The sequence below is a fragment of the Gekko japonicus genome, unplaced genomic scaffold (genome assembly GCF_001447785.1).
Source record: "Gekko japonicus isolate JY-2015 unplaced genomic scaffold, Gekko_japonicus_V1.1 scaffold401, whole genome shotgun sequence".
In the NCBI taxonomy this organism is placed as follows: domain Eukaryota; kingdom Metazoa; phylum Chordata; class Lepidosauria; order Squamata; family Gekkonidae; genus Gekko; species Gekko japonicus.
This window is the reverse complement of record NW_015165841.1, coordinates 782,673-797,973: the sequence shown is the minus strand read 5'-3', so window position 1 is coordinate 797,973 and position 15,301 is coordinate 782,673. Positions and strand designations below refer to the sequence as shown.

Sequence of the window (15,301 nt, the reverse complement as noted above, 5' to 3'; positions counted from 1 at the left end):
TATCAAAGATGGGTTTTCCCCAGAGGCAACCACTTTAAATATTAAAACATAACAGCAATGAGTAGGAAGAATTCCATTCCCCTCCCCTGAGAGAATCCTGGCGCCAGTGGGGGTGTGGCACTGGCATGAAGAGTATTCACATGATATTGAACTTCAGACATTATCAGTGAGATGGACAAGCCTAACTTATGGTAAAGCAGCAACTATACCACAAAGCAATGCTCCCTCTAAGCTGTGGAGTCTTGTGAGGAAAAAATCCTACTTTGTGAGCTACTGGCATTAAAGTTGTGAGTGGGTGATGTGGCTACTGCATAAATTAGTTTTCTCTAGAGTTATTCTTCCTTAGCTAATACAAAAATGTGTGAGCCAGAGGTTAAAAAAACGTGAGCTAGCTCACACTAACTTAGCTTAGAGGGAATACTGCCACAAAGATAATCTTCAATAGAGGTAAACAGCCTTTTTGGCCTGAATGCTTGGGGTGGGGGGGACGATAGCATCTATATATGAATATATTGGTGTGCTGGTAAACAAAGATGATGGTAGGGACAAGACAAGCCTCAGCCTTACTTCCAGTGCCTCAGATGCTTGTGGTGGACCCTGCTGTTTGCTGTGCTGGGCTGTTGCCTTCTCCCATAAACTATGCTTCTTGCCTTCTCCCATGACAATAATCTCAGCAGCAGTGCCTCAGCCTGGCATCATTGCTTGAGTAGAAAACTGACTCTGCGCACAGGCCAAAATAGTTTGGTGTGCTGCTGTTCAGTATGTGTGCCAGGAGGTGCCCTCCCCCGATCTCTAAATTAAGTTTTGCCATAAAGGCAAGCAGCATTATAACTTGTTAATTGTAGGAGTAACATGAATCGTTTGAAAGTTTGGGTCAAATACTTTCATATTTATCATACACATAGCCCTTGACACGTTGAACCACCATGTATAGAGACTATCTCATTCATGTTGAGCCAGCAACTGGGAACACTGGTCCTAGGTCTTCCAGCTTTTCACTTCAAAAGGAAGTGCATTCTTTCTTGCCAATCCACATGGGATGTTAATTTCTGCCTTCAAAAAATAAACAGTCATGTGATCCTTTGTGAGAGTATTGAGCACAAGAAGCAGACCCCAGCATAGTATGGTGTGGTCAAGAGTGGCAGACTGCAATTTGGAGAACTGGGTTTGATTCTCCACTCCTCCACACGAAGCCTGTTGGGTGACTTTGGGCCAGCCACAGTTCTTTAAGAACTCTTTCAGCCCCTCCTATCTCACAAGGTGCCTGTTGAAGGGAAAGGTGACTGTAAGCCGCTTTGAGGCTTCCTAGGGTACAGAAAAGTGGGGTATAAAAACCTTCTCTTCTTCTTTTATTGGCTGACTACCAGATAATCAAATGGCACCTGTTCATGCTGGAATCAAGTCAACTGCTACATGGCCATGCCATTTCCCACCATTCATTTTACAAGTAATAGCGGGAACTTACAAGCAATGTATGTGTTTCCCTTTTCCAGAATGGTCCTTCTTGCATTCAAATGAGATGGTCTTCAGTGATCTTCAGACAGGATCTAGGAAGATTATTTTCTGTTTATGTTGCTGCCACATACATTACCAAAACACTTTTGGCAAAGAAAATTGTCCTTAACTCTGCACATTACTTCAGGAACATATCAGTGTAGTGTAGACATTTATAGAAGCAAATCCTGTTTGGTTGTTATTGGAATTCTAAGAAGGAAGAATGAGTGAGGAGAGATGTAAATCAGCTACAAGCCCAAGCCTAATAAAGTAAAAGGGACTGTTCTAGAGGAGGTGTGTGGAATGCTGGTTGCTAAGCACCAGCGAAGAGGGCAGGCTGTGCTTTTCAGTGTAGGCCAGCCCTAATCAGCAGGGCTGAGTGCGCAATTTACAGTGGTATCCTATACAGGGTTACTTCATTCAAAGTTCACTGCATAAGATTGCACTGACTCAGAACAAAAAGAGGCATACTGGTGGATGAGAGGGGCTGAACTCTCTCCTGCCCTTTCCCCCAGTTGCTCTTTCTCAATTGAACTCACAAATATTGGAGCCTGGCTGAGGGGGAAAGTACTTGGAAGATGGATTCCATGAGAGGGGGAAGCTGCAGGTAGAAGGAAAATCCTACATCCATACCTGTGCACACCTTTATCCTTTAAATTGCACCCCCACTATACATGTGATTTGGACAGACTGATGGATAAAGACACAGGTTTGCTGCTATCACATGTAGCTTGACCACAGAGTCACAGGTATGAGGATCTGGAATGTTTTGTTTATGTGTGTGTACTTCCTTTAATGATTCTTTGTTGGATTTTGATATACTGTAGTACCTAATTTTCTGAATATCTGACTTTGATGTAATCCTACCCCAATTAAAACCCATGGTTTTCTGAATGATTTCAGTAGAAGTGGATTGCATCCAGTCCGATTGTCCATAGTCCTAATGTGTTTCCCATGTATCATCCTGTCAGTGTAACTGTGTACGTTATATTCTAGATTATAAGAGTTTCACAGTATCCAAATGTTTTGGATGTCCTCTACTCAAATTTAAAACGAGGCCATGGTTTTACTTAATCGGGATAGATGAATTGTGTACATGGTTTATGCAACAAACATTCTAATGGTGCTGAAAAGAGTTAACGCTCCAGTCCAACTAAAGTTAGTCATGATTAGGTCCCAATGAAACCAAAAGAGCAAACTAAGCTTGACCAATTTAAGTCCCACTGCTTTCCATTTTAATTAGAACTGTATTTATTTAGATATTTCTATCTTTTATTCCTAATGGAGGCCCAGTGTGGCTTACAATAGTGTTCTCCCCTCCTCCGTTTTATTTTCAGAACAACAACCCTGTGAGCATGATTAGGCTGAGAGAGGGATTGTCCCAAGGTCACCCAGCAATCTTCTATGGAAGTGTGGGTATTCAGACTGGGTTTTCCCAGACTGTAGTCCAACACTCTACACCTTGCTGGCTAACTACATAACCATGAGTAACTTTAGGTGGACAATGGTCTGTAAACATATGAAAGTTGAAAAAGAAAGAAAAATATCATTAGAATGAATTTTGTTTTTGATTAAATAAATATCAATGTGCATGATAATTACAGAGAAAGTAATATATATATGAATATCTGGTGATCGTATTACATTTGGTGAGTTGTTATTAATATGCATGAAACCCAGCATTGTAGAACAAGTTCTTCTGCCTTGATTTTCTACTGAATTACATTAAAAAAACCAATTAGATTCAGTGAAGATAGGCACAGTTTCAATTTGGACAGTTCTCCAAGCCACAGTTTGACGGATTGATGCTGACTCACACACTCCCTATCCATCCTCTCCTCTTAGTGTCAATTAGCTCCATTTGTGGGTTGTTCTAGTCATGATCTGCCATGATGTTCATATTGGGAAACTTGGGCTAATAATGGTATGAAAGCTAATATAAACAATAGCTGTCCAGTTTGGGCAGAGGAAATAGTGGTGAATCAGTGTGTGAGGAAGTATGATGAAGTGGCAGCACATGAGATGGCAGCATGTTACTATATCTCTGAATCATGTTCCGAAGAAGCATCCATACTCACTACAATGATAAATATGAGGGTCAGTGATCTTCATTTAATCCTGCATGGGCTCCATTCCACACTCTCAGAAGCATACCAGGATGTGATCAGTGCATCCAAGTGATACCAGCATCCCTGATTTTCCTGTGAATCAGGTTTCTTATAAAGAGATGGTTTATATAATTTGTTCCAGAAAAGCAACACAATATTTATTACCAAAATGTATTTTTTGAAGGTCTTGAGGACTACCACAGTGCTGAGAAAACTTTAAAGTCCAATAGGAAAAAATACAGTGGGAAGAACCCACATCTTCTGCTAATGTTGTTACCCTCCTACAGACTTGAGTCGCAACAGTCCAGTCGACGGAAGAAGCGTGCTCTAGATGCTGCCTATTGTTTTAGGTAACTATGGAAGGAAATTTTGTTTATGCACAAGCATAGAAATATGTTGCTCTTCATGTGCTTATCAGTGTAGCCCAATAATTTCATGGTTGCATTCTTTCTCAGATCCATCCATAAGTATTAATAAAGCCTGCATTCTCTTGCAGCAGAGCTTCTACAGTCTGTGTTCACAGTTCTCAGTAAGAACTGAAGAATCAGATTTTTCTGCTGGCCACCTCCTCCCCAAGATACTTCACATGTTCAGAACTGATTGATTGTGACATGAACTTTTACATTGACACTTGTACGTAGAAGGCAAGCAGTATTAAATATTTCTGAAGTATATCTTATTTCTGTGCTGATCCACACACACACAAACACACATGCCTTTAGTACAAGAGTGACTATGTTTTGTAAAGCCATGTACAATTCATATTAATTTGAGGATATCTTGGGAATGGTTCAGATATTTACATTTTCCTCCAGAATCATGTATCCTTCCTTAGCTCTCACATTCACACAGACAATGTGTAGTCCAAGTACAGCCCTTCCATAGATAGTGCTTTGTGGACTTCTGGAAGCAAGAACTGTGGTCACAGTGGCTAGGAAATGTGCCACTATAAGCTCTGCAACTGCTGCCAAGAAGTCACAGCTGTACCTGTGAAAGGGCCATGTCCACATGTTCAGGTTATTTGGGGTGAATTTGTCTGGGGCATGCATCTTGCAGCAGACATGGAGCCCATCTTCAGTGTTTACTTTTGCTCTGCTCCCTGGATTACAAGTAGTAGAGAGAGGCATTTTAGGAGAAGGTGGAGCTGGTTCCACATGGAATGATACTTCAAAGTAAGAATGCATTTTGCTCTCTGAAGAAGAATCTAAACTAACTAATTTGTCAATGAGAGGACAAGATTTTTGAGAGTTTGTTCAACTTCAGTCATGACAACACAATCACAGGCTGTAATCCAAAGAAGTAATAATTGTGCATTAGGGAGATAACCCAGAGCTTCATCAGAATGTTGCTTCACCTTTTTCTGACTCAGCAGTTCCCAAATGTTAATTTGTCAAGGCACCTTGTCTTTTCAGCAAATATGCAGCAGAACCACTATGTAAAGTTCTGGCTCCAAGCACAGTTTTTCCTCCATGGTCACATTTGCCACTTCAAACTTAAGCTCTGTGCAGAGATGTTAAAAAGACAAGTGCCTGCCCTGCCAGAGGTTTACAGTCACAATATATTCTGAGAAGGAAAGCAAAAAGGAAGATTAATCTTTTCAGAACCACATTTCAGTGGACTGTTTGATGTAGCAAGGCTGTAATCCTAAAAACAGTGGGGAGTAAAATTAACTAAAATGGGTCTTACTTCTGAGTAAACATGTATAGGCTTGCCCTGTTATTGCATTCTGCCTTTAGCTCTCTTCCCATCAAAAGGCAGAGCAAGCTTTGGTATCACTGTTTTGTAGAGCCCAATGCAAGGAAGAAGATAAACTGTAAAAAAATATAACTCATTTAGATCATAGCCCTTTAATAAGGAGGAACTATGTTTCAGTGGTAGAAATATTTTAGGATGTAATTATTTTAGAGACACTTATGCACATGTTAAATTGAAATCAGTGACCCCAAAGACCTCATCTTTGAATTGGCAGTCCAATTCGTTCCAATTTTAGTATATGTGCTGCCGAAGCGAGCACAAGGCAGTCCAATTCAAATTATGGACAGCTTTAAAAGGAGGTTAGAGAGATTTATAGAGGATTGTTCTATCAGTGGCTACTAATCATGGTGACTGAGGCATTAAATCTCTTAATACCAGTGCCAATACACTAGGGGAAGACCTCAGCCTCTATGCCCTGTTATTGGCCCTCCAGAGTAACTGTTCAAGACAGGATACAGGACTAGATGGACCACTGGTCTGATCTAGCAGGGTTTTTCTTGTATTCTTAGTTCAGAACTGAACTTTTTTTAAAAAAATGGAATTTGAAAGTGCTTTAGAAAAAAAGCAACATTATTAATTTTGAGGTTTAATATTCTGAACTGAAAAAACTAGATATCAGATATGTGGATGGCATTTTTAAATTTTGTGATTTCCCCCCTATTTATTCATTTAAATTATGTCAATGCTGCCTATCCGCCCAAACAGAGTACCCAAGGTGGCAAATATCAAAACATAAAAAATTTCAACATTAAAATATGTAAGATATTAAAACAGTATTTAAATTAAAGTATATCTAAGCTACTTTAAAAATTCAATAAAACATATAAACACACATAACAACAAACCATGGGAGGAGGCCCAATAACAATTATTGGGAGTACTCCAAACAAACAAAAAAAGTACTCACTTATTGGCAGAAGACAGCAACAGAGGGAGATGAGTAAATCTCCCTGGGGAGGGAGTTCCAAAGTTTTGGCACCATGACCAAGCAAGCGCTTTCTCAGATTGCCACCCATCAGATGGTGGGGACACTGAAATCTATAGATAACTATAGATAACAATCCTCATTTGCTGACTGATCCCTAGCTCTTATCAAACAGAGGCATTCTTCTATTAAGCTGGAGACTCCTCTGGGCTATCATGGTTAATAACCAACAACAGACACGTCCTCCACAGATCTGTTCAACCTCCTTTGAAATGTATTTGAATCCTTCAAATCCATTTAAGCCAGTGGTCATCACTACATCTTGTAAATGTGAGTTCTGCAAGTCATCTGCCAGTGGTGTACTTCCTTTTGTCTGTTTTGAATCCTTTCCAGTCAGTTTTGTAGAGTGGTCCTGAAATCTAGTATTATGGGAGAAGGGAAAAAAATTCTCCCTCTGCACTTTCTCTACACCATGCATAATTTTGTAGATGTGTCATGTCTCCCCTCACTCACTTTGCCGAAGATCAGTGCCCATTGTTTCTTTGCCATCTGTGATTATTTCTCGACCCTTCTTGAAACTAATAGTGATAATAGTAGGCATGAGTAAGAACTGTTAAGATTTACAGATTTCAAAAAGTGCTCGATTTGACTGGATTGGGCCCAGTAATAACAAGAAGGATATTTCTGTAAGAGCATAAATAGCATATTTGAAGAGCTCTCCAAAAATAATCTTGGCTTCTGGCTTCCTCCTGTGCCTACGCCACATGATACCACCATCTAAGCAGCTTACTGTGAAACAGGATGAGTGTTTCTCCTTGCTTGCTAGAGACAGGGCCTTATATCATATAAAGAGACTGGGCAGCCAAATAGCCTGTTCATTTCCAGGAGGGCCCTCAAGTAGCTCTTATTCTTTCTTTGATCAATCTGCTTGGGCATTTTGGGGCTACATATTCTAAATCAAAGGCGACTGTCCTACACTGTCTTTTTATTACTAGCATCTCCACTAGTGCACCATTGTGTTTTAAATGATACATGCTTACGGTCTCTTAATAATTAAACCATGTAATATGAGTGATCTTGAGTATTCTCCATAAGACAAGCCTTGCTGCATCATGTGAACAGAACAAGAATTCTTTGGAACAATTCCAAAAACTAGCAGCAACTAGAAAATCTCCAGTGGTCCAGCAATGAACTGTAACCCTCTGCCCACCCTTGCTGTAGATCAGTTAACATGAACAAAGTGTCAATTAAAGAAGGGAAGGCAAAAATGTTAATCCATTTAGGACCACAAAATTTTTTGTCAACCCTAGTCAGTGGTGAAGGTGGTGAGTAGAAGTAGTCCTAAATTTGACAATATATACCACACTGTAAGACATAAGCAAAAACTTGGAATACCTCCAAACAACCTCAACTTTGCACATATGGATATAATTCAAGATAGGGAAAAATGGCTGCATGCGGAAGGGAAGATCATTTTAAGTTCCTTGTGAGGTGAAAATGAGAACAGAAACTGTTCTTTCAGTTTATTGTATATAAAGACAAGCAGGAGACCCTCCAAGATTTGAATGGGGGGATTTCATTTCCCCCCTGTATCTTCCTTCCCTATTATTTTTTCTTTCCCTTCCCCTGTAGCCCCCATATCCTCTTCCCTTTTCTTGCTTGCTTCTCTCCTTCCCACCCACCAGCCAACCTACTTTATCTGCCCCTCTGTCTTCTGCTCCCTCTTTCCACCTCACAGGCATTTTCTATTCGAGAAAAGTCAGGCCCAGCTGCATAGCATGGACTAGGCCAGTCCCATTCCAATTGCATGTATGTATAGATCTCCCCCCTCCCCCAATATCTATAATCTATCTATGATTTCTCGGAAAATCTTATACTACTTTCAAGTTTTTAAAGAAATCCCTCTATCTGTCCCTAGCTGCATTTTGCAGATTTAGTAATCTATACTCTAGGGCTCAATTTGGAGTTAGATTAGGGTTGCCAGTCCCCAGGTCCTGGTGGGGGTTCCCCTGGTTTTTGGGGCTTCAATTCACCTCTGGTCAGTGGAAGAAACTCCACCCCCAAACAACCACACCCCCGTGCAACATCCCAGGTTGAGGGCAAAACTCTATGGTAAATTTGGCCTAAAACCATAGTTCTGCCCTCAAACTAAAGCATCGCTGCACAATGTCACCAATGCTATAACATCACTTCTGGGTGATGTCATCATGCTGGGAATGCCTCCCAAATCCCCCCACCAGTGTAGCAAGGAGACCTGGCAACCCTAAGTTAGATATACAGTAATGACTCTGTAGTATGTTATCTGGAAAGCCTTTCCTTCCAAGATTTTGTGGAGGAGGAATGCAGTAAGGATTAAGTTGGTTCTTGTGTACAGGTACCATTAACTTTAGTTGAAGATTTAATGCTACATGAAATTAATAGATAAAAGCCTGGCCTTTTGACCAATATTTAAACATATGTATAAAACCACTATAATTAAAGCATCTGATTTGGTTTCCAGACTGTTACTTCAAAAAAACAAAACCCTTCACTTTCATATTCCTGGTAGAATTCTCTACTTTTTGGTTATATATTTGAATTACTCTATTTATCTCCTTCACTCTTTCTGGGACAACAAGATCAATTGATACCAGTACAAAAGGCAGGTCTGCTGCCTTGGTGGGGAGGGGAGCATATGGGGACAAAATTCTGGGTACTCTAGTTGTTTTGGAGGCTGGGAAGCTGGACAAGGTGGTTGTGAGGACAAAATGAGGGGACGGAGTACCCTGTTGTGATCTCCTTGGAGCAAGTATGGGATATAAATGTTAAGAATGGAATGGTGCACATAATTATTAGACTATGCCAATGGCAAGTTATGGGATTTATTTTCATGTGACACCTGGTTTGTCTAGATGATGTGAGGAAGGTCCCCCAGGGAATCTTTTTCTGGGAGACCATGTTGATTCTAAGCTAGTCTGAGGGCTGGGAGATCCCAGTTATTTCAAATGGCTTTACTAGAACTTAGTCTTAATGTTCTTTTGAATCAGACTTTCTAATTTCATGGAGATCACATACAGGTAAAATATTTTTACCTGTATCTTTCTCACAAATAGAAGTTGTTTCAGATTTGCAATTGAGAAGGGGGTCAGAAATCTTCAGTCCCCCCAAAAGCTACAGATTAGCCCAAACACTACCGAAATGTAGATTCATTATAGAACATTCCTGGCACCAGCTTTCCCTCACGATACCTGCCCTCTTCCCTTTCCATCCAGATTTATCTGGTGGCAGCTGCAGTGGTGGTTGGAAGGCCCTGCTTTCTGACTTCCTTGTTTTGGGGCCCATGGAGGTGCCGCAGCAATGTTCTGGACACAAGGATCTATGGAAAATATAAAGACATGACTGGGAACTCCCTTCCTATGGATCTTTGCATCTTGGACACTACCACCAGGTAGATTTCTTGAGTAAGGAAAGGTTGCAGCATGGTAGAATTGCAGAAGCTGGTTAGGAATGGAGAGTCCTTCTAGAACTATCATGCTCCAAATAACATAATCAGGAGTGTGACAGGGTTTACACAGAGAATAGTTTCATGTACCTCTAGTCAGAACATGCTTGCTTTGAGGGCAGGTAATTTTACTAATATTCAGTCAGCAGACCTACATCCATGGAGGTTAGCTGGAAGGAGGCGAGGCCACTAAAGTGAACAAGTGCCCCAGTTAGTGGCCACATGGGAGACTTCGATTTTTTTAAAAAATAATAATAATAATAATTTTTGGCACCACCACTAACAGTTCCTTTGTGGCATATTCATGTTTCCTGACTGAAACATCTTTGCCAAATTAAAGCAGGAGGTACTTCAGCTGTCAGAAGTTTAGAAACAAGACATCTCTTTGAGTATTTGATTGAATTCACCTTCAAGCCACCCAATGAGCACACTGCAACTTTCCCCAGTTTGGGAAGGCATGATTGTAACTATGTATTTGTCTGCCATTCTGTTTACAGGAATGTGCAGGATAACTGCTGCCTGCGACCATTTTATATTGACTTCAAGAGAGATCTTGGATGGAAATGGATACATGAACCTAAAGGATACCATGCAAATTTCTGTGCAGGAGCGTGTCCCTATTTATGGAGCTCAGATACTCAGCACAGTCGAGTAAGTCTCTCCTCTTTGTTTGATGGGATGGTAGGATATCTGAGACTAAAAATGTAGTGGTGTTCTTAAGCCTGCCGTCATCAAACTTGTCACTCTGGCACATCATTCTTAATATTACGATTATGGATTCCATCTTTTCAAAACAAAGAGATACCTAAGAATGACAATACCCATAAAGTGTTAAAAATTCAAAACATAAAGCTCCCCAGACCTTTCGGATTTCTCTTCCCCCTATTCTCACATGAGAAAGACCCATCCAGCCAAATTTATGTATCCAAGGTGTTCCACCACACCAAGGGACAGCAAGCGCTTATCATCTTCTCACAAAAGAGAACCTTCTATGAACCTTCTTCTCTTTCAGCTCCCACCCTCTTCTCACACATGGAAGTTGCCATCTTTTTCCTAATCGGTCACTCTCCAATCACTGCTTGGCCTGTGTCATCCCAGCCTCAGTGCCTTTTCCTAGCTGAAACAGTGGACCTGTACTGTTCGGATTAGATCCCCCTCTAAGCCAGGTCTGAATCACTTGAGTAATCCTGATTTACTCACTGTCCTAATGATTTCATTCATAGAAGTCATTGTAAATCAGACCTGCACAATACATGATCTGCTGGTTAGGCAGGCATGTTCTGTGTGAAGGAATTCATCTGGGAAACAGTGATCTAGATTGTACACATTCTGTGCTCTGGATTCTGGAAAGTCAGCAGAGAATTTGGCTATCTGGTTCGTGATGTGATATTCTGAAAACACTGCCTGTCATTTCTTATATAAAAGCTTGGTTGTAAAGAAAATGTTTGAAGGATTTGAGGCAGTGGCCTGCTTAGAGTTAGAAGCCAACTCATTTTGCCTAATGAGGAGGGCAGCCCCAGCTCCAAAGTTCAAGGAAACCAACTCAGTAACGAATGGCAAACTTGCAAAAAGCTTCCAAGGCATAAACCCTGTGGGTTGCTGGAATAGTTCATGGCATTTGTAATTACCAAATGCACCTTCTCTTAGAAGAGCATTCCAATCATGTATACAACACAAAATGTTAATAGACTCACAGAAAGATACACTGAACATTACAGTATATTTAAGTGATATCAAATGCCATATCTGAACAAATGTAGTATCTCTTCATTACTGTCTTGTTCATGGAAAGGCAGGCTATAAATGTCCTGAATAACTAAACTAGGATGCGACATATTAAATATATTTATTTCCCCATTCTTTTCCATCTAGGTACTCAGCTTGTATAACACCATAAACCCAGAAGCATCCGCATCTCCATGCTGTGTATCCCAGGACCTAGAACCCCTCACCATCTTGTATTACATTGGCAAAACGCCCAAAATTGAACAGCTTTCTAACATGATTGTAAAGTCGTGCAAGTGCAGCTAGAGAATACTCTGGGACAGCACAGTGTGTGCATTTTTGTTTTTCCCTGGAAAAAAAGAGGAAGCAATATAATTACGAAGAGGAAGAAACAAAAGAACACATAGGATCAGCAGTGTTTTTAAAAGGAAAATGAAAAAAGAACGGTACTTGTCTGAAATGTTTTTGAGAGTTTGTTTCATTGTTTCGGTTAGTGTTTTACTTTAAACTGGCATCTGAAGCAAAACCGTGAAGTCCTTATCCAACATTTCACCTACTTGGTTAGTGAGGTAGACAAGAAGCATTTAAAAACACACACACACAGAATTAATAATACTAACGAGATAGAAAAGGAAACTAAAACCTTTTAAAATTAAACACTGGAAGAATTTGTTAGAGTTCTTATGTGAAAAGGAAAAAAACAGGAAAAAATCCCATTAAGTGGAGTTGCTGTATCTATCCCGTGGCTTACTTGATCTCCATGTCGTTATGCCATAGGCTCCCTTTCTGTTTCTTGTAGTTTTTAGAATGAACAACGCCTTATTTATTTTTGTGTAATACGAACAAATAAGAACATGTTGCCGGGGGGGGGGGGGACACAAAAGTTGGAGACCAAATAAATTTCCACAAACATGTTTAATGCTTAGCAAACATGTGCTCAGAATTCCTGAAAACAGTGATTAGTTTAGGAGGTCAATTAAAGTAGTCTGGTATTACATTGTAGGGAAGTCTTATTTTTTGTTCTTGTTTAAAGAAAAAGCCACACATGCATTGGTGTTGTTTTTTTGTGCTAAGACCCTAGGAGAGCTTTCTGCAAAGCCTCATACCCTTGTTTTAAATACTGAAAAGCTTGTTAATAAAAGACATTGTGTTTCAGTCTCAAAGACAGGTCTATTAAGATTTTTTTTAAAGAAACTGTAAACTGTCCGATTAGTAAACCAGTAAAATATTTAACATGTACTGGTTTAATCTTCAGACCCTAATATGTTGCTGTATAATGCTTTGGGATTTTTTTTTCTGGTATATGTAACAATACCTATAGTATTACAATAGGTGGGTAGTAAGAAGCCAGCTTAATTGGAAACATATCTGTAGATGTCTGTTGTAAACTATTAAAAAATTAAGTACTTTATGTGTAATGTGTAAATTTTCACCATATTTTTGTATACTGTAATACTGTCAACTCTGATGAGTTTGAATTTGGGGGCTCTCATTGATCACTCAGAATCATGTGTTTCCCTCTAGCTGGCCAGTATGAGTAGAGTCCCTGTATTTTGACTTGCACTACAAATACATGTTTTATAATATTTGCGATACACATGCTTTGTATGTTGTCTTTCATCATCCCAATGGGGGAGGGGGTCATTTTGCCAAAAGGTAGATTAAATTATTATTTTGTGTAAACTATTCCCATCATCTGTGCAGTTTACAATAGAAAGCTTCAACACAATTTGATGTTTTTCATCATATTTTGAGGTTTGGTAGGAAGAAGGAACTATACAGAAGAGAATCCATTGGGTGGAAAGCCAGATAGCCAGCAGGATACCAAGCAAATTGTGGATATCAAGCTGCTCTGCAATTGACAGTCATAGGTTACCCTCAAGGGCTTTTATTATTTATTCATTTTTAAAAAAACATTTTCCCATCTACACTAGGGCTCAAGATAGCCCATGTAAGTTTAAGAAAAAATGCTTTCATCATCCATAACACCAAACATAATTTTATCTGTAATACAACAACTTTCATAGCTTAAAACCACCATACTCCCTCCAAATATGATATTCCAAAATCAGCAGCATGGCAACAATCAAAGGTTTTGAGTTGTTCAGTGCCAAATTGAACAGAGGCAATGATCAGCTGACATCTGATTGCCAATAATCAAACAAGATAAGTTTAACTGTTGAACATATTCAAAATGTTTGTGGCATCCTGAAATCATGGGATAAGAGGCCATGTCATAGACTGGTAACTGGTTTAAAAAGAGAAAGTAGTGTGTGGGAATAAATGGACTGGAAGTGGGGTGAAGTGCAAGGATGATGAACACGTATGGGGATTGAACAGGTGAATGGCAACAAAATGGCAGTTTCAAGTCAATGTAAATGCAAAGTGATGCACATGAAGGGGGCAGAATCCTAATTTCACATATTATGATGATGGGGTCTGAAATGAAGACTTTAGAGTTGTAGTGGGTAGCTCACTAAAAACAGCAACTCGGAGGGCAGCTGTGTATTTGTTTTTTAAAGCCAACTCCATGCTAGGGAGAATCAGAAGGTTTGACAAGAAGAAACTAGCTACAAGGTATGTTTTACACCTATTCTCCATGGGGACTTTTTGTCATATGTTAGCTGCAAGTTCCCCACTGGAATCTCATTCCATAAGTGTGGCGGGGCTTCTGTTCAGATCACACTCAGTGCATAGGGGGTGTCTGCAATTATCTCCCATGATATTTTCCCAGCTGTTGGGGCTATATGTGTACTAATGAACTACATATGCCTTTCCCAACAGGGCAAGTAGTACCTGGGGCTGTTATGAGTTGGAAAAATTGTGCAGTGGGGAGGTATATTTGCGTGCTCCAAAGTCCTAGTCCAAATTGAGTGCAACATGTAACATGTAGTCAAGTCCTATCAGTTCAGTCCTTGGCAGAGTAAAATTGAACTCAATGGGCTTAGAACTGTCAGTAGAGTAATGCCCTCCTACAAGTCCCTGTGGTTGCCTCGCTGGGAATACTGTGTACAGTTCTGGTCCTCACAGTTCAAAAAGGATACTGAAGAACTGGAGGAAAATGCTAAGAGGGGCAACCAGAATAATCACAGGGTTGGAGTGCTTGCCCCATGAGGTGAGGATAAACCACTGGACTTTTTGATTTAGATAAGACAAGCCTGCTACCCGTGCTTCGCTATGGTATTTATGTTCCGTAAATCCAGTTATAATACTGATTATGTGAAATTTGAAATGTGACATTTCTTGTAGGAATTCTAACGGAGAAGATTATAGTGTAAGAAATGAAGTGAGACATACGTACTTTTTCCCCTCTCTACTGAAGGACCTCTCTCTAGACCACATTGGTGGTTCTGCCCTTAGGTGCTAGGATCACCAGGCTGCTTGATGAGCTCAGTCTGGAGCAGGCCACATAGAACTGTCAATTTAAGAAGTAGTCGTCTGTTAAGTCCACTCCTGCTACCTTCCACGAAAGTGATGGCCTCTCTACTTGTGTTCCTGGATTGTTTTGCTTATATGGAGACTGTGTGGTTCTAAGCACCTCAGGGTGATCTTGCTGGTACTTGGCCTGTGCAGCTGAGTGCACTGCAGGAGTACTGTGTGCAAATGTCTTTGCCACATTCCTAAGTTGCCTCCTTGTAGCGTTGGTGTATCTGGCTCGATGTTTGCCAGGTGCTTTCTTGGGGGCAGTGAGAGATGTGAGGGGGAGTTGGTGTGAGGGAGTGGTGATGTGGTGGACATTTCTTCAGGTTCATGAGGGAAGCACGCATCGAAATGGCTCCTAGAAATGTCCTTTACTATCCCCCCATAAACATC

General features: G+C 40.3%; 1 protein-coding gene across 1 annotated transcript in view; it reads left to right on the top strand.

The window, feature by feature from the left end:
- TGFB2 (transforming growth factor beta 2) overlaps nucleotides 1-11,874 on the top strand; it is a 121,477-nt gene extending 109,603 nt beyond the window's left edge. The window contains exons 5-7 of the mRNA XM_015410999.1: nucleotides 3,787-3,952; nucleotides 10,261-10,414; nucleotides 11,636-11,874. Of these exons, the coding sequence (XP_015266485.1) occupies nucleotides 3,787-3,952; nucleotides 10,261-10,414; nucleotides 11,636-11,794 (479 nt within the window). The 3' untranslated portion in view covers nucleotides 11,795-11,874. The remainder of the gene's footprint in view (nucleotides 1-3,786; nucleotides 3,953-10,260; nucleotides 10,415-11,635) is intronic.
- The last annotated feature ends 3,427 nt before the right edge of the window (nucleotides 11,875-15,301 follow it).